We start from the raw sequence: 19,816 nt of genomic DNA, 5'->3' as shown, positions 1-19,816 counted from the left end.
CTCTCTCTCTCTCTCTCTCTCTCTCTCTCTCTCTCTCTCACACACACACACACACACACACACACACACACACACACACACACACACACACAAAATTTACAAAAGTACATGCAGCTAGATGGACTGACGCCTGTAGCATGCCTGTGCCAGAGTCTCCTTTGACCAGTTAACCACAAGGCTCTCATTCAGTATCTCCTGACTGGCTTCTCCCCTCTTGGAAGAACGGTCACTACCTGGAGTGGAAGTAGAAAGACACTCACCTCTTCCAGATGTTTGCTCTTCTGCAGAATCTGCTTATTCAAGGAAATGACTTTCCGCTGGTGCAGCTGGGAGGTTCCTAACTTCTCTGGACTTTCTTCAGCAGACAGCTCAGATTGCTGTAGGAAAACCCAAAGCAGACAATGATCTCATTTCTATTCAAGTTGTCTATCCCTACTCAGTGTAAGCAAGGCAGTTCTGGGCAGCCAGTCACAGCCAGCCAGGCTGTGTATATCTACAATGTCCTGCTCAGAACCAAAATATAGACAGGAAAAGAATGACAAAAACTGGGGCAGCAGTACTTTGGAGCAGGGGAGAGCATGGGTGCAGGCTGCCCAGCTAAGGTCATGATGAATTATCCAGGCAACAGAGGGTCCTGAGAGGGGGACTCAGGGGTCTTAGCGGTTTCTTCATAAGAACATCTGGAATTGTGCAGTTATAAGCTGGAGCTAGAGAGATGGCTGAGTGGGTGAAAACACTTGCCACCACACCTAATGATCCCCAAGACTTAGGCAGAAGGAGACGCCTTTAGGTACAAGCTGTCCTCTGATCTCCACATGTATGGAATGGTACATGTGAAAACAGACACGCACCCAAATGTAAATAAGTGTAACGAAAAATGAAATAAGCTATAAACTGATTCACTTTCATCAAAGTTTTATAAACATAAAGCTGCAAAGTCTACTCATTTCTGAGCACGTATATATGGTGAGCAGCAAGTCCGCCCACTCATCTCTGCCCCTGTGAAGGCCACTCTCTCAACTATTTCCTACTTCGTCCAAGAAGGAGAAAGTTGCCAGAGAAGGCAGGTGGTAAAGGTCTACAGGTGGACACGTGAGGAGGGGCTGAGAAGGCCAAGCAGACACAGACTTAAGAAGTGGAGGCCGGCAAAGGAGAGTGTTCTGTGTAGTGAGGGTCACAGGGTGAAGGACTGACATTTCCTAACAGGTACTGACTTCTACTAAGGTACGATGCAAAGATGGATGCAAGGGCTGGAGAGAGGTGGCCCCATGGTACAGGTGCTTGCCAACAACCCTCAGGCCCATCATAGTGGAGGGAGAGAACCTATCCCAAAAGTCGTCCTCTGACTCACATGCCTACTCCCCCACCTCTGCTAGTCCCATAAATGTAACACCATTAAGAGATAATGAAGGGTTTGGCTTTTTTGTTTGTTTTGTTTTGTTTTGTTTTTAATTTGCCTTGCTGTTTAATGAATCTGGAGTTTGGAAATAGTGTGCTGGGCATGGCTACAGTGAAGAGCCAAGTTTAACATTCTGTATACTAGAGGCTGACAGGCCAGAAAGGAAATAGAAAACCTTGGGGCCAGATAGACAGCCCAGAAGTTAGGAGTATACACTGCTTTCAGAGGACCAGAGTTCCAGAGTTCAGTTTCCGGCACCTGATTGCTCCTGGTAGCTAACAACCATTGGAGCTCTGATGACTCTGGCCATTGAGAGCACCTTCATGCACATGCGTGTGCATGCACATACAATAAAAAAAAGGAAACTAAACATTAGGTATCACAACCCAGCACTTCAGAAAATGCTCACTAACATGCTCGTGTGACGGTTAGTATTCACTGTCAAGTTGGCAGGCTCTGCAATCACCTAACAGGCACGCTTGTGAGGGGAGATATTGATTGGCTTAAATGATGTAATAAGACCCACACTAAGACACTCAGCTTGCTGGATTTCTGGAACTAGAGTTAACATTTTAAGATTAATTTTGCCTACATCAAGGTACAACCTATAGCCTGGGGAAGGATAAACTCTTTCTGAACTACTTGACAGTAGAAGAAAAAAATGCAGGAGGGGAGACCTTCCTAGTCACTTCACAGCCAGAGTTACACGAACTCACCGCACCTTACCCGCTCTGTCTGGCCCATCCTCAACAGTATGATTACTTTGGCCCTGTTGGTAGCTTGTACCTCATTTCCGAATGAGACTTTAATATACAACCTAAGCCCTGACCCTGGCCTCCAAAGCAGCACAGGCACAGCCCGAGAACATTTCCCATCACTATCAGAATCACATAAGCCTGCTGTTTTGTTTGGAACAATTCATTTCCCATCCCTGCTCCCCACCCCTCTCAGTACAGTGTGGCTCTGTTAGTCCAGGCTGCCTGAGAACTAGCATTGCAGCTGAGGATGCCCTCCAGCCTCCACCTTCAAATGCTGGGGTCACAAAAGTGCAGGACCATGCTTGGTGTATGCAGTGCTGGAGACCAAGCATTCCATCAACTGAGTCACATCTGTCTGTCTGTCTGTCTGTCTGTCTGTCTGTCTGTCTGTCTGTCTGTGTGTCTGCGTGCGTGCACACGCATATCTCACTCTGTAACCCAGGTAACTGGTCTCAAACTCACAACCCTTCTTTCTCCCACCCATCAACAACTTTTACAGTCAGTCTCTGGAATAAAAACTGCCTTTTTCTCAGTTTGTTTTTTAGTACATGCAGCTCACATGCAGCTATGCCAAGTCATATCTCTAATATTTACTTACAAGAGTCTTTCTTGAAGGGGGCCAGTAGATATTTTGATTTCCAGAAAAAGGATTTTTCAAACTATTTGGTCTCTCTCTGTGTCTGTCTGTCTGTCTGTCTGTCTGTCTCTCCTCTTATTTTCCTCACCCATACCTGAATTTTGAGCAAGCCTGGAGAGGCTCTCTGGATTTCTTTTTATAGGACTCATAAACACTAATAAGGTGTTGCCTGCAATCTCCACACGCACTCTGTCATGTCTGTGCAGTGAAATTCCCTCGATGTTACATGCGACAGCACTGCTCAAATGCTGACATGGGATACATTGATTATTATCCATAAACAAATCAATCCTCAAGCTCCCCAGTCTTCAGAAGATTTTAGGAATCTTAAAACAGGGTGCTGAAACTAAATGTGTTGAGAAGTATTTCTTCATCCAAAGGGACTTCTAGTTCATTTGTGACAGCTATTCTTGGTTATCAACTTGCTTTGGATTTAACTAAAACCCAAGTGGCTGGGCACACCTGTGAGGGGTTTCTCTTGATTGGATCATTTAGGGTCACACTTTCTGGTGGCAGCTTATATAAAGGACATGGAAAAAGAAAGCTTTTGCCTATTTGTCCTCACTCTTGCTGGCAAATTCATCTACCCTACTGCCAAGGCATTCCTTCACTGGTGTTCAAGTCTACTTCTTCGGGATTCTGATGTAAGTTGAAGATCAACTGAGACATTTATCCCCATAGACTGAACAGGATTAGATTCTAGAACTTTCCACTGGAAGACAGCCATTGTCACCTATAAGTCACTCTAACAAATCTTATACACACACACACACACACACACACACACACACACACACACACACACACACAGAGAGAGTTCTGCTCCTTAGACAACCTTGACTATTACACTTGGTAATCCACTCAGTTCCTGGAACTCAACAATTGACCCATTATTTGGGAAGCAAATAAGTTGACAGACCCCACCAAGGGTTTTAGGAAGAATGAAAAATTTCTCTCTCCAATCCACTCTCTCACTAAGAGTCATATAAATAGAAAATGTATGCACACAGGAAGAACCCTTAAGTCTTTTCAAATCTGTTCTATCTTTATTACAATATGTTCCAAGAAACAAGGGCTTTCGAAATCTTTCTGTTTGTGCTAAGTGAACGTACACACGCAGCCCCAGAGGATCTTACAGCCTCCATCTTCCCGGGATGGGATTACTGATATGTGTGGCTGTATCCTACTTTTTAAATGGATGGTGGGGATCTGAACTCAGGTCTTCATGCTGTGTGGTAAGCACCTTACCCACTGAGCCATCCCTGCGGCCCCTGCAGTTTCTTAAAGTTTCATTTATAAAGTATTCATTCACATTAACTAACTCAGGACCCTGAGTACTATCTCCATGTTGATCCATTTCTCTAGTTCAAGGGAAGTGGCGCTTCAGGAAGCCGCTGGCCCAGATGGGAAGCCTTTCAACAAAGCAGTTTATTCTAGAGCTATAGTGAAGATGTTCTTAACCTAGTCTCATTGCTTTTCAAACATACTTTGTATTATACAGTCTAAATTTTTATTTCTCCCAAATTATCAGCCAGGAGAACACAGACTGAAGGCAGAAAACAGGCCCTTGAAGCAGCCTAGCTCATCTGACAGTGGCTGACTGAAAGCTACAGCCGGAGAGCAGGCTGAAGAGGACCAAGATGCACCTTTCACAATGGTGCAAAGTTGGTAAGATGGCGAAGACAAGATGGGGCTTGACAGCCAACCCTCCATGGGAACATTTTAAGACCCTGGTATCTTAACAGTCTGTTTATAAAATACAACATCTGTTCTGAAAAGGCCGGCCATCGACAAACACACCCTGTGTCCCCACCAGGAGCAAGGGTTAATATGCTGATCTCGTTTTGTTCAACAATTGCAGATTAAGAACGTGCCTGTAAAACCACAGAGTGGATTAACAGGCTCGGCTGCAGAGCCCATGTTTTCTAATATGACAGACAGAAATGACACCTGTTCTTAGGGGAGATGGCTTTAAATGTCACTTGATGGCAGCAGTCTAGTTCAAAATATTAAACACCCAAGAGAAATAAGAAATGATTACTTTTCCTGCGGCGGTATCCTTTCAGAATTGAATGAGCCCCTGAAGATTACCTATATGCTAACCTGCATCCCTGTTGCCCATTTTTCAGCACTAGAGATCAAACCCAGTGTGAGCGAAGTGCTCTAGCCCTGAGCTACATCCCCACTTCTAACTTTCTTCTAGTCTAGGAACACCCTCCCCCATTAGTCCCTTCCTACCACAATCTAGTCTCTAGGAAGAGAAAGGGAGGACCCCTGAGGCCCACCTTACATGGGGGTTGAAGCGCTCCACAGTCATCAATGGAACTTCAGTTTCCAGCATCTTGTGAGCCTCCAATTGAAACCAAGTAAACAGACAACAAACCACAGCTCAGTGTTCCTCCTAGAACAAAGTCATGAGCTAGGAAGATGTGACAGAATTCTGATAGGCCAAAATGTAAGTGAATGTGGGACTCCAGAAGGCATGTGCCCTCCTGGAAGACAACTTAACTTCCTTCAGGGTATTTTCCAAAACCTTGTAATGTCTAGCTTTGATTTTACAGTTGATCAATAAAGACTCCACATTAGCCTTGGCTTTAGTGTAAAAGGAAAAGGTACACAATAAAATTTGACTAGCTTCTTGGAGTTCTGCCATCTAAATCCATAATGCTCCCTGCATGCCTGTAAGACTGCAAGCCAGGAGGCAAGTGTGCACACCTACAACCCCAGCACTTGGGAGGCACAGGCAGGAAGACAGGAGTTCAGACCATCCTCACATACAGACTGAGTTGAAGCCAGACTGTGATCCATGGAACTCTGTCTCAAAACCCAAAACCCAACAGACAACCCCTGCCAGTCAGGTCTCTGAAACGGACCAGTGCTGAGGTGTCCCCCAGTGCCCAAGAAACAAGCCGAGACCCTCCCAGGAAGAACAGAGCTGAAACCTTCTGCCTCCAAGAACTTCCACAGAAAGTTTTTAGTGAAATATGGTGAATCCACAGTCAAAACTCACAAGCAGGCTGGACAGGTAGCTAAGCAGGTAAAGGCGCCTGTCACCAAGCCTGACAACCTGCGTCTGATCCCTCTGACCCACATGAAGGAAGGAGAGAAGACTTCTGTAAGCTGTCTTACCGCCCTCCATGTGAGTCACCCATGTGTGTATGCCACGGTGTGTACACACACTCCTAGCATGTACATGTAATTTAAAAATTCCTGGCAAGCACACTGAGAAGTCAAAGCACCGAAGCCAGCAGGAACAGACAAGTGAATCAGAGCCACTAACCCTGAAACACACTCACCTGTATGTGACAGTTCAACTTACATAGAAGCACCCACGTCTACAGGACGATGTCCCTGTCTCTCACTGGGTTGTCTGCTGTCCTCTGGACATATAGTAGTGTGCAAGTGACCTTCTGAGGCGCTCCTCATGGACTGACCATCCACTCTCCCTGTTCCACATTCTGCTTCTTTTTAATGTGTATGGTGTGTGTGTGTGTGTCTGGATAGACATGTACGCATGTGAGTAGCAGTCACAGAACTCTGAATGTTGATCAGGAGCTGTTCACTCATTTCCTGTGAAACAGGGTCTCTCATTAGAACCCAGGGCTCACTTATTACAGTAGTCTGTCTGGCCAGCAAGCCCTGGGGATCCTTCAGTCTTTTTTCTTCAGGATTGAGATTACAAATGTGCCCACCATACCTATACCCACTTTTATGTGAGTTTTAGGGACTGAACTCAGGTCCTTATGCCTATGTGATGGCGCCATCTCCGAAGCCCCCCATTGTCTTTACAACTATTGTTAGAAGCCATTACACATAACCTAGAAACAGTGGCCAAGTCACAAAACCAGGGCAGTTACATAACATGAAGACAGAACCTCAAGTAGGCACATAAAGTATTAATTTTTTTCTTCTGGGCCCACCCTATCAGATTTATTATATAAACGTCCTTAAGGCCTCTAGGTGCTAATTTAATGAGACCAGCCTGTTCCTGTGGGAAATCATCATCTCCAGTCTACAGAGGCACTGCCAATCACAGATCCCAACTTGGATACAAGGAATGGAGTGAGAGGAAAATAAATGACCGGAGCCTGTCACACCGAGATGAATGTCTCTCAGGATTTAATATAGAAATATGGGAAGAGGCTGTCTGATTAAAACAGTTGGCCAGGCCTCCAAGTGAAGAACTTGAGGAAGAAGAAGGTGGCAAGCACAGGCAAAGGGTCCTGACAAAGGCTGAGTTCCCAGGAAGCCCAGAGGGGAGCCAGCCAACATAAGGCTCTCCCTCCTGTGCTCTAGCAACAGCATTGCTGGGACGCACACTGACCAGGCCCATGGGTGGCAGGACTGAAGAGACACTATCTTCCAGTCAGTTCACACTGTCATGTGAACGGGTCAGCCCGAACTGGGGCAGTCCTCTGTGGTGCATTTAAGGCTGGGGGACAGGAGTGGAAAGACCGTACAGGCCAGAGGAGGGCAAGGGGATGCTCCGAGACACTGTCTCCCCGGCAGGACAGGCGCACCACAGCAATGACCTACCTCACGGATGGCTATGGGTTCATGCACCACAGCAATGACCTATCTCACGGATGGCTGTGGTTCCCTGCACAAGACACTTGTAAGATCAAGACAGTCAACTTTCCATCCTGGGGGTGGGGGGAGGAGGTCATGAGGTCACCTGGTGACCCAAGGAGCTACTGGCACTTGCTGCTTGATGTGGGGAGGGAGACTCACATTCTTTATTGTGTAGTCATTAGTAAGTTGTGCCCATGCTACAATAAAACAGTCCTCACGTGGGCTTATCCAAATAGTTTTAATTAAACTCAGTGGGAGACACACACACACACACACACACACACACACACACACACACCACCACCACCACCACCACCACCAGCACACAAAAGATACAAAACCAGGAGAACTTGTTGGGAAGAAGGGAGCAGTGGGAATGGGAGAGGTGGTAATTGGGGTAAAAATGACCAAGATACATTATAGACCTGTATGATATTGTCAAATAAAATATAAGAATAATGTATTTTAAGGAAATAAAATCTAAAACAAAAATCATCATGTGGCGGGGGAGGGGAGAATGTACCACCTGCAAACCTATGCTGAGCTGCTTCGGCATCTGCGCTCTCAGAGGGAGGGTTCCTTCCTCTGCAGTTTGCATGTGTACGCTTGGACCTGCCCCAGGTCTAATTATCTGCTGGGACAAAGGCGCTGTCAAGCCAGGTGCCAGAGTGCAGTCCTCAAAAGGCCAGGAGGGGGGCCTTCCAGAACCAGTTGGGAAAAGAATGCCTTCCATAAATAAGGATCTTGAGGACATAAGCACATGTTCCCATGGAAATAAGATGACAGAGGGGACAGAAGGGACGGCATGGGACTGGGATGCTATGTTTACCTCAGAACTGTTTCTGACTCCTTTCCTGTGTGCATGTGTATGGAGATGGGGAGACAACTTGCCGGAGCCAGTTTTCTCCTCCCCCCCATGATCCTCAGACTTGGAAGTAAGTGCCTTAATTGGATAAGCTATCTCTTTTGCCTAAAATGCCATATTTTAGAAAGATCTATTTGAAAATGTTATAATGTGTTCTACAGTGACATGAAAAGTCACTGGATACCCCAGAAGAAATGTCTATAGCTTCCACAGGCCAGCAAGGGTAAAATGCCCTTGCTATTCAAGTCCAGCAGTCTGAGCTTGATCCCCATTTAGTTACTGGTGTGTGCTTGTCATATGTATGGGGGCAAAGGGAGTGCATGCCTGGCTTACTACAGGAGGAAAAAGAAAACCAACTTCATAAGGTTGTCTTCTGACTTTACACATAGAACATGCATGTGTGTCTAACACACACACACACACACACACACACACACACACACACACAATGATGACAATGGTGGTAGTGGTGGTGATGATGATAAAAGAATGATGATGATGATGATAATGATGATGATGATGATGATGATGATAAAAGAAAGAAACTTCAGTGGCCAGAAAGCTTGTTGTGCTGTGTGAGCCCCAGGCTGTACCAGGTTCCCTTACTTCTGTGGTCTGTCCATACCTAGTACACTCATCCTTTCCGATACAGTGCGAAGGCAGTCGGTGGAGGTGGAGGTGCGCATGCCTGAGGAGGCACATGGTCACTGCAGGCTCAGAAGAAGAACTACAGATGGCACACACATCCCCTCCCCCCATGACCCTCCAGCTGGCTAAACAGACAGGCTGTGAAGGCAGGTGGTCCTGCATGAGCCAGGAACGTACTAGAGCTGCATAGGAATGAAGAAATGACTGAACCTCTATAACCCGCACTTTCTTCATCTGCAAATGTATATAACATTACAGACTTGTTTCCCCAGCACCAACAACTGTGGTATTTAGTATGTGCATTGCTCAATTAAACAATAGAATGGGGTCCATTTTGACAGCAACAGACAAGGGCAAATATGTTTGAAGAGGGAGGGAGGCAGAAGGTCTTAAGCAAGAAGACAGCTTGGAAAACCAAATTATCTCAGCCAGGGAGATGCTCACTGAATAAGTAAAGGCACTTGCCACCATGCCCAACATGAATTAATCGCTAGCACCCACATGGTGGGAGAGAGAACCAAGTCTAGAAAGCTGTCTTTGACCTTCACAAATAAGTCACAGCATGCACTCTCCCTGCTCCCATATACACAAACACACACACAAGTAAATAAAAGTGTAAAAAAGAGAAATAATTAAATATTCTTTTATAATTAAAAAATGCTGGGCTAGGGAGATGGTGCAGGACTCATACAGGTAAAAACAAGAATATTCTGGAAGCAAATGGGTCAGCAAGGCTGTAGAACTCAGCACAGAACAAGAGAGACTTCAACCAACATAGAAGGAGAAGATAACTGACTGCTGACACACATAAATAGTCATGAATTAAAAGTGTACAGGATGCCAACAGAGAGGACATGCAGACTCTGTTTGCAAAAGACAGATCACCTATACCTTCAGATCCGCAGAATCCTATAGAAGACCCATCAGGACCTCCCACAGACATATCCGCTAAGGCTGACTTAGCTGGCTAAGCCCAAGGTGTCAACATGCCAGGTGGTGACTTAGCAGCAGCAGTCACCAAGGCTCTTCCAAGGACCCTGCACTTGCCCTGGCCTGGCTGCTACTTTAGGGTGCCCCTGGGATTAGTGGAGTCAGAGTAGTTTTGGACGGTCAAGCTGTTATGTTGTCTGCAAACCACAGTGAGAGGCTCTTCTCTGGGGAAAGTTAGACATCAGCAATAAAAGGCTCCATGAGGCCTTCTAGAACATTCTGAGAGTGTCAGGTAGGAACAGGGAGATGGGGCTACCGAGCCCAGAGCCTCACTCATGGATGACAACTACAAATGCTTTGTCACACACCCCCCCCCCCAACCTGTAGCTTTACAAGAACCATAGTAAATTGAGTTAGCTATCTCACAGCCAGCGTTGAAACGCATGGGCCTACTCATCACATCACGCTGTCAGAAGAACCTGTGAATCTTAAAACTGAAAGCTGAGTCTGACATTTCTTTTCTTATTTCTTCCTCACTTTTAGATCCCCAAACCCAGCCCTTTCCTTTCAAGCACTTGCTTTAGGCAGGCTGTTCAATTTATCCCTTGTTGGCAAAATCTTTTTTATATTCTACCCTGCCAAAGTGGTTTGGTCCTTTCTCCTCACTAAAGAAAAATGCACACAGGTAACAGTCCAGCTTGGGCTCTTCTGAAACGGCACTACTGGGGTCTCCCTGGCACCCTTTGTCTTCATCTCTGACTCAGTGCTACTACTCCTAACAAAACTGATAACAGCAATGCCCATCTCAAAGGACACCAGAGCCCAGTTCCAAGCCTATGGTCCTATGGACCATATGGTCCCGAGACAAGAAGACAACAAGGCAACAGGTGAGGTGTGTGTGTGAGCCTATGTTGAGAGTCAAGGTCGCAGGCCCTTCCTTGTAGCATCCAACACAGAGCCAAACCTTTCAACACCATCTTAACTAGCTGCTGTGCACCTCCACAGAGGTGTGACCTCCTCTTAACATGCAGCAATACACCCAATGCGACCCACAAGTGGGGTCCAGGTTGAACATAACCAGTCTTTGGCTGGAGGTTCAAAGTCTTAACTTTGAACAAGACAGTGAAGCAAACATGACAGCAAGGTCTCCTGATGGAGCCTGAAGCAAACAGAAGGATAAGAAACCAAAGGTCGGTTTGTATTTTAAATTAGACAGGAAACACAAAAGCAGAGCACAGCTCAAGTGTCACAGGGAGACAAAGATGTTATCTGGCAAACAGTAGTAGGGAAGTGGATACAAATGGAAAAGCCAGAACAGACCTGTACAGCAGAATCAATGAAACCTAGTGAAAGCATTTATCACAATAAGAAACTTAGTTGAGGGCCAGCGAACTGGCTCAGGAGGTAGAGAGGCCTGTAGCCAAGCTTGACAACCCAAGCTCAACTCTTGGGACCCATAGGGCGGGAGGAGAGGACCAAGCCCCACAAGTCATTTTCAACGTTTGGCCTCCACATGTGTGCCCCATGCTAACAAGCAGGCATATATTATACACATAGACCCCCCCACACACACAGACAGCTACAGAAACGGACATACACACAGATAAGCATACACACACTGCACATACATATACACAAACATACATGCACACACATATACACACAAACATATACACAGAGACATAGACACATGCATACACATAGATATATATACACACAGACATACAAATACCCATGCACGCACAAACATAAATACACATACACTCAGACACACACACACGAATACACATATATACACACAGAAACAGACACACAATCACATTTATACACACGCAGAATAGAAACACATCTAGTTCTCCGGCCAGCTGAAGAGCACTGACTAAAGCTCTTTATAGGTAGTCTAGAACTGTGACAGCCTCACAGCCTTGCTACTTAGAATGGCTGACAGGAGACCAGGACACTTCTGGGGCAGTGATTTTTATTCCCCTTTCACAACTATGAATAGCAATCTTTTGAGTTTACCGTACATTTACAGTAGGCAAAATCTCTCTTGGTTCAGTCTCTGATGACACGCCAGTGTTCCCCTTTCTAGGTGATACATGGAAAGACAGACCTTTTGGAGTCCATGAGAGCTAGGGAAACCGTGTTTAGAAGCATACTCTTGGACAACAGGGAAACAAGGAAACCCACCCTTGACATCCCACCTACTCACTGTCCTGCTCTGAAGCTCCATGCCTTGGAGACCTCACTTCAGGCCCTAGGGGAGAGCAATTCCCCAAGCATGCCACCTTCACAATCACCACCGGAGCTCTAAGGGCAGAGGGCAGAGTGGAACTACTCTGTCACCCAGGCATCTGAGACAAGACAATCAGAGCTACCGGTCCAGCTGTGCCGCTCAGAGCACACCGGTCCAGCTGTGCCGCTCAGAGCACAGGTGAGAAAGGAGGGACGAACCAACAGACCCTTCTGATGTCAGCTCTAGTCACAAACTAGATCCAGCCTAGAATCACCCTGGAAGTGAGGTTCAGTCTAGAGGTTAGCCTGTGGGCATGACTGTGAGAGAATTTCATAGCTGGGTTGAGTGGGGAAGGTACACGGGCAACATTTCGTGGGCTGGGCCCTGGGCAGAGGAACAAGAGAGGGAGCCCACCACTCCTTCGCATGCTCATGCGCGCATTGACTGATTGCTCTCTGTTCTCACTGTGGCTGGGACCAGATGCTTCACATTCCTCCTGACTCCACGCCCCAGCAAAGATGGACTATAACCCAGAACCGTGAGCCAAAGAAGCCCTTTCCCCCAGAAGTCGCTTTCATGGGGCATTTTATCACAACAACAGGAAATGAAAAAACCAAAAGGGCCTTGTAAACCATCTCTTACCCAGGCCACAGCACAGCAACACTAGACTCAATTATGTGCAAAATGATTCACTACTGTGCTGGCCAGTGGCTCAGCAGGGGAAGGTGCTTGCTCTGGGGGGTTCAACCTCGGGACCCACATAAAGGTAAAAAGAGACAATCTATTCCATAAAGTTGTTCTCTGACCTCGACATGTATGCTGTGATAACCCCCCCCCAAATAGATCAATAATAAATAAAAAAATTAAAGCTATTTTTAAAATGGTCATCACTCCATCTCTGAACTATTTAAGGCCCCCTAGCCTCTTCTTAGGATGGGAAGAAAAAGTAACAATGAAATATGACTGAGGCCTTTGTTCATTCTACACAATTCTTAATAATAATGTGTCCAGCAAAAACTTCTGCCTTGGGCTTGGCTGAGTTATGAAGTTTATCTCCTAAAAGGCAAAAAAGCCAAACTAAGCCTGAGTTATAAGCAGCCTGACAGGGCAGGAAAGATGACTGCCTGGACTTGCAGGTAGTGACATATTATGTGTGACTGCTATTTCAAGACAGACTTTCCCCTTAATATTTATAGAAAAAAATTGGCACCTCGGAACCAAATGAATTAAGCTCATGAGCAGGCATAGATGGCTGTGCATGGGTAAGCCTGGCGCTGGTGCTTCTGACAAATATGGAGATGAATTCCAACTAGACTCCACTACAGGGGAAGGGGCTGGGAAGCAGAGGATGAAGCTGTGGGTGTGACCCGAGGCCCGTGAGCTGGCAGGCAGTAACGTACCTTCCCTGCGTACTCAGACACAATCTGCTTGATCTCCTCAGAGCAGAGACCCACGATCTGGCCCACGGAGCTTGCGGTGAGACGGCTCTGCAATCATATCATGTATACTCTTAGGGACACATGCCCATCACAGAACTTAGTCTAAATACAAAATACACAGCACTGCCCCAGGAAAGTCAATTGGCTTTGACCTCTGACTCACCCACAAGGCTCAGGACAGGCGTCAGAGCCGCCCTGCTTCTCCTATCTCCAGAGTCACTCAGTTGGCTGTGTTAGCTTCCTCGGTCCCTGGAACCACCACTCTCTCTCAAGTCCTTTAGTGGGCCTTGGGTATCCTTTCTAACTTCCCCTCAGGCACTGGTTACCTCTTTAGGACCAGGGTATCCCTAGGATTCCTTCATCTCCACCCTCATGTCCAGACGTTTGGGGACCTGAGGCTCACAGATGAGAATAGAAAGAAACCAGAAGCCCCAAACTATCTCTTTATTCCCACAGGTCTTTCCTGGTCTTGAAAGAAATGATCACATCCAAGGACAAAGTTACTCCTACGCAGGCCTTGGCCTGTGAGAGGGCTCCCTGGCAACTTAGGATTTCATCTCCTAGAGAGCTGGTCTCAGAAGACAGGGGCTCCCATGGTTTCAGAGAAGCAGGACTGACCCTTGCTCTTCCATAGAGGTCAGTACACTATACCTGCAGGAACATATTGCACCAACAGGTTCCTTAAACTCTCCCTCTTAGAAGGCCCTGATGTCAGTGCATTATAAAAGGCTTCCTTCTGAAGACAGCGGTCTCTGAAGATGGTATCCCCCTGCCTCAGGTCCCTAGGACAGATCAGGATGGGGCCAAGTCTCTATCTCTGCATCTCTACTACACAACCCCCTTCCCTGTCAGCCCTCACCTCCTCATTTGCCATGGCGGTCATCTTGGTCATCAGTGACTGAATACGCTGCTGAAAGAGGAAGAGAATAGTGAGGAACAGTTCTGACCGACCTGTGAGACTGACTGAGGCGAGCGCCTGCCCAGGTCTCTGTGGTGACTGTGAGAGACTGACTGAGGCGAGCGCCTGCCCAGGTCTCTGTGGTGACTGTGAGACTGACTGAGGTGAGCGCCTGCCCAGGTCTCTGTGGTGACTGTGAGAGACTGACTGAGGCGAGCGCCTGCCCAGGTCTCTGTGGTGAAACCCCAGAGCTGCTGCTTTAATGAGGGTTAATGGTGAACCTCATAACATTTCAAAAAAAAAAGGGGAACTGTGAGCGGAAGGCAGCTCGAGAGAGCTATGTGTGAGAGCTAACGCTTCCCTCAAGTGACCCAAACTTGAACCTCCGAGAGCCACCACACGCCACACACCTCTTCGGCTGCCTGAAGCTCATCTTCCTCATGAGCATCCGTTTTCTCTGCAGCTGACAGCCCTGCAGCAAGCGCTGTTTTCTTGTCCTCAGCCTAGGAGGGAAGATGAGAAAACTGCTGAGCACCAGAGCTGGAGACTCAGCAGGAACAAGACAGGCTTACAGAGGGGTAGCCTGTGAAAGAAAACATCCGGGGCCCAACCAAAAGAGATCAGATAATCTAGGGGCTCCAGGCCAAGTTCCTGCTTCTGATGCAGGCCAGTCAGGGTTGGTTGTCGTGTCTGACACAGCATCACATCAATCAGCTGGACTTCAACCATCCTTGCTCTGTAGCTTAGGGATGTTTCTGTTCCTGGCCTGCAGAGGCAGCAGGCTAAAGATTCCAAGATGAACAAGCAGGGGACAAAGGTGCCTGGTGTATTCCCAGGACCCCTGCCTGCCCAGGGCCTGCTGCTTCATCACAGCACCCGTTACCCTGCCTACCGTTGCGCTGCTGCCACCGCCTGGCTAGGTAGGTCTTACCTTCTCTGTTTTGCTCTGGCGACTAAATCCGTATCTCCTGTAAGCCATGAGAAACAACTTAATTACTATTCACAAATCTCAATAAATTCCAACAAGTGCATTTTTTATTGGATCCTGTGTGTGTGTGTGTGTGTGTGTGTGTGTGTGTAGGCTGGCAAACATTGGATAGCTTCCTCAGTCACTTTCCAATTTTTTTTTTTTTTGAGACAATTATCTTTCAATGAACTAGGAGCTCACCAACTTCGCTGGCCAGCAAGGCCCAGGGACCCTCCTGTTTCTGCCTCCCAGAGCTGGGATTCAGGCACACACCCTTCCAACTGGCTTTTACAGGGTGCTGGGGATGGAGCTCAGGAGCTCAGGCCCTCAGGCTTGTGTGACAAGCACTTTACTGCATAGGCTATCTCCCCAGCCCCAACACTTAGGCTTTTCACAGACTATGAAAAGGATTTAGCCTATTCAATGCTTAGAGAAAATATTCCATGTGCCGTCCCCAGAAACATAACCTATCAGATTCTGAATATAGCCAGTCATGGTATCTGCTGTTCAGATGCTGCACAAAGGAATGTTCAGACAGTACAGAGCGTCCTTTAAGGGCACTTGTTACTCTTCAAATCAGGAACTGCATCTCAGAACCACACTGCAAGCTAAAAATCAAAACCACAGTGCAAGCTAAAAACCTTAAAAACATCTGTGCAAACAGACAATGTATTTAAAGCCAATGCAGATTTTAATATTGCTTTAATGACTTCAAGTCAGGCCCATATTTTATTTTCACACATAACCCAAACATAATTTCAGTCATGTGGACTCACTTTAGCAAAGCTAAAATTTAAAGGCACACGGATGCATTTCAGCTTCAGTTAGTTTATTTCTGGCTTAAAATAAAAACTATGCTTTTTTTTTTTTTTCTAAAGCAAATACAATAACACACACACAAAAGATTCAACCCCGAACAAAAGATATAATGTGAAAAACCAGCCTGGAAGATCTTAGTTTTGAATAAAGTTGCATGCAAGCATTTAAGAGAAACACAAATTAAGGTTTTGCTCTGCCCTGCTCAGGACACGCCTTGCCCATGCGATCAGTGTGCAGCTGTCACTGTCTAGGGAGGGTCTGCAGCTTCACCCCCTCCCCTCTTGCTCCTCCACTGCCCACCTGACTACACTTTCCAAGATGCACTGCTGACTCCTAAGCAGCCTGGCCAGCTCCCTCCTCCAAGGCCCCACTCGGCCTCATCTGAGCAGCTCCTGCTCCATCTACCGTCCACCTGGAGCCTCACAGTCCAGCCAGTTCTCTCCCTTCATCTGCCTCCCTGCTCTGTGCCTCGAAAGCTCCCACTTGTCCAAGTGCACACACGCAGAGCCACAACCTGTCCCTCTAGCACCCACACAAGCCCTCACTACGTTGGTCATGGCCAATGGCTTGACCGCGTGTCTGTACCCTTCTGGTGGATGCTGCCGCTTTTACAGTTTGAGTTTCTAACGTTTGTTGAATGAAAAAATACAAAGGAAAGAAAATGCAGGAAGTAAGATGTTATAAACATCGCCTAACTTTGCAATAGAACTGGAAAAGACCAAAACAGACATGGCAGACGTTGCTGGACAGTGGGCCAAAGTACAGGGAATTCATCCCGGTCTCCACACAGTCCTGTAAAGGACCTCATTGCAGCCTCTGCAGATTAGTCAGCACTGCCAAGTTAACAGGAAAAGCCCTAACCTTTTACAAGGTAGACCTAGAAGTCCAGGATTGTGGAGGGTTGGAATGTAGAGGATCCAAAGCTGAACGCCTTGGTGACATCCTTAACCCTTTCACAGCCATTCACTGCCCACCTCTAATCTGATGAAATGAACTTAGCATACTACCTGCTTCCACTAACCCGACAGCTAAGAATGTCACCAGACAGCAGCATCTCTGCCCACAGCACATCTCCTTGGTTTGTTAACACATCTACCTGATGTAGTTTTAGTTTAAAAAAGCCTTTTGTTCTATAGTTTCAGGAAACCATTTCCATGTAGGAATTCATGTTCCAGGGCCTTAGTAACATATATTTGATTCAAGAATAAACTATTTAAAATTTTTTTTCTACCAACCAAAAGGGTAAGAGTCATGAGATGACATCCAAGGCCCCTGGCTGTGACTTCTCTAAGTGTGCCATAACCCTGAGCCTACCTAACGTTTCCACCGGTGCATATGAAATGTGCCCGGATTTAAGATATGACACCGCTTCCACACTGGAACCCGGAATTTGGGGTGACTTAAGTCTGTGGTTCCAGGTCATAGTCTGGAGTCTTAGTAATTGAATCCCATGATTCAGTTCCTGGGAGCTCCCAGCTACTCCACAGTATAGACAGGTCACACCACGCTTTCAGCACGATCCTTTATCATTTGTGTGCATTGGCCCAGAGCCCCCCCCCCCCCGTTAGACGAGGCCAGCTGCAGTGAGCCCCCCGTTAGATGAGGCGGGCTGCAGTGAGCCCCCCATTTGACGAGGCCAGCTGCAGTGAGCCCCCCGTTAGATGAGGCCCGCTGCAGTGAGCCCCCCGTTAGACGAGGCCGGCTGCAGTGAGCCCCCCTTTAGACGAGGCCGGCTGCAGTGACCCCCAGGGATGTCTCTGCCTTTGCCTCTCTAGCCCTGGAGTTACAAGCGATTGCCAACTACAGGCGGTTTTGTACTGTGGGTTCTTGGGACGGAATTTCAGTCCTCATGATGGTAAAGCAAGCACTTTTACCAAATAAGCCACTTCTCTAGGCCTTTGTTAACAATTTTTAACTAGGGGCTATGCACTTTAATTTTGTACAGTCCCTGCCCCCTCTCAAAATAATGTCCCTGGTATGAATGGTCTCTGAATTGGAAAAACACATTCAATTCTCCGCAGCAGAAGGTGAGCTGGACTGACGCGGTAGCTTCTGAAACATTAGTTTCATTTGTGGGAGAGAGACGACCTCAGAGAATCACCTCAGAACAAGCAAATAAACAAAGCCAAACACCACCACACGAGAGGCAGCTGAGACAGCTCAGTGGGTAAAGGTGCTTTCATGCAAGACCTGCGTTCCATCCTAGAGCCCACATGGAGGTGGAAGGAAAGAACTGACTCTGAACACAAACAGGCCATGGCTTGCACATAGCCCTCATCTCTCTGTCTCTGTCTCTGTCTCTGTCTCTGTCTCTGTCTCTCTCTCTCTCTCTCTCTCTCTCTCTCTCTCACACACACACACACACACACACACACACACACACTGTACTGCCTTTCCTTGGAAAGCTAGAACAGCTAAGTCTAATTTCCTCTTGCTTACCACTATTTCTCAGCGGAAGGCGCCATAAGACACACAGGGAGATGCTAGAGAGAGTTAGCGTCAGCCACACAACAAGGGTTGGAACACTATCCCCACACAAAGGCAGGAGACACAAGGCACATACTCACATCAAGGGATCGGTCACCCTGGGTAGACAATGCAGGACATGGGCAAGGTTAATATCCAGTGTTGGCCAAGGGAAGCTTGTGCTTGCGTGTTTGTAAAGAAGCGAGGCTATAAGGGAAAACTCTCTCCAGGACAAATAATTTTAAGAAGTAATAAGGCTTACTATTAAGGCTTTCATTTTTCTATTCAGATCAATCTTTGCCCTAAAGGATTACTGCAGGGCATAATGAGATGGCTGCATGTGCTCTGTGGACTGTTTAAAAAGTGGGTCAGAGGCTGGTGAGATGGCTCAGCGGGTAAGAGCACCCAACTGCTCTTCCAAAGGTTCAAATCCCAGCAACCACTTGGTGGCTCACAACCGTCCTTAACAAGATCTGTCACCCTCTTCTGGAGTGTCTGAAGACAGCTACAGTGTACTTACATATAATAAATAAACAAATCTAAAAAAAAAAAGGTGGGTCAGTACATTTGAGCCCTGGCCTCTACACCAACTCCCCAAGAAGGTCGGAGTCCATGCACAGCCACACCCATTTCCAGAGAACTACAAAGGTGGGCACAGAGACAAAACCAGGAAGTCACAGATGTAAACATGGACTCAATCAGGCAGAAGCCAGCTTGCTTGCTTTTTCAATCTCTCTCTCTCTCTCTCTCTCTCTCTCTCTCTCTCTCTCTCTCTCTCTCTCTCTCTCTCTCTCTATCTCTCCATTCTTTTTTGGAACAGGATCTCACCATGTAGCCTTGGCTAGCCTGGAGCTCTCACTCTCACCCTGTAGACCAGGCTTGTCTTAAACTCACTGAGATCCACCTGCCTCTGCCAGCCAGTCTCAGACTAACAGCTTATCCCACCTCTCCAGCAGCTGTCCAATTTTAATAAACAAGAAATTAATTGTTGGCTTGCTTGCTTCCCTTCCACTTCTCCCTCCCTCTCTTCCTCCCTCCCTCCCTCCTCCTCTCTCTCTTCCTTTCCCTTTCTTTCTCTCTTTCTTTCTCTCTCTCTTTCTTTCTTTCTTTCTTTCTTTCTTTCTTTCTTTCTTTCTTTCTTTCTTTCTTTCTTTCTTTCTTTCTTTCTTTCTTTCTTTCTTT

General features: G+C 46.9%; 1 protein-coding gene across 2 annotated transcripts in view; it reads right to left on the bottom strand.

Moving 5' to 3' along the window:
* The window catches only part of Ccdc93 (coiled-coil domain containing 93), a 74,314-nt gene that overhangs the window by 30,529 nt on the left and 23,969 nt on the right, over positions 1-19,816 (bottom strand). Inside the window, exons 8-12 of one of the 2 annotated variants that reach the window (XM_021198271.2) lie at positions 15,314-15,350; positions 14,793-14,885; positions 14,344-14,394; positions 13,446-13,532; positions 261-377 (exon numbers count right to left, since the gene is read on the bottom strand). In XM_021198271.2, the coding sequence (XP_021053930.1) occupies positions 261-377; positions 13,446-13,532; positions 14,344-14,394; positions 14,793-14,885; positions 15,314-15,350 (385 nt within the window). The remainder of the gene's footprint in view (positions 1-260; positions 378-13,445; positions 13,533-14,343; positions 14,395-14,792; positions 14,886-15,313; positions 15,351-19,816) is intronic. The other variant, XM_021198272.2, reaches the window with a different exon arrangement.

This window comes from Mus pahari, chromosome 5 (genome assembly GCF_900095145.1).
Source record: "Mus pahari chromosome 5, PAHARI_EIJ_v1.1, whole genome shotgun sequence".
NCBI lineage: Eukaryota > Metazoa > Chordata > Mammalia > Rodentia > Muridae > Mus > Mus pahari.
Note: the sequence above shows the minus strand (reverse complement) of the source record. Positions and strands in the feature narration are given on the sequence as shown.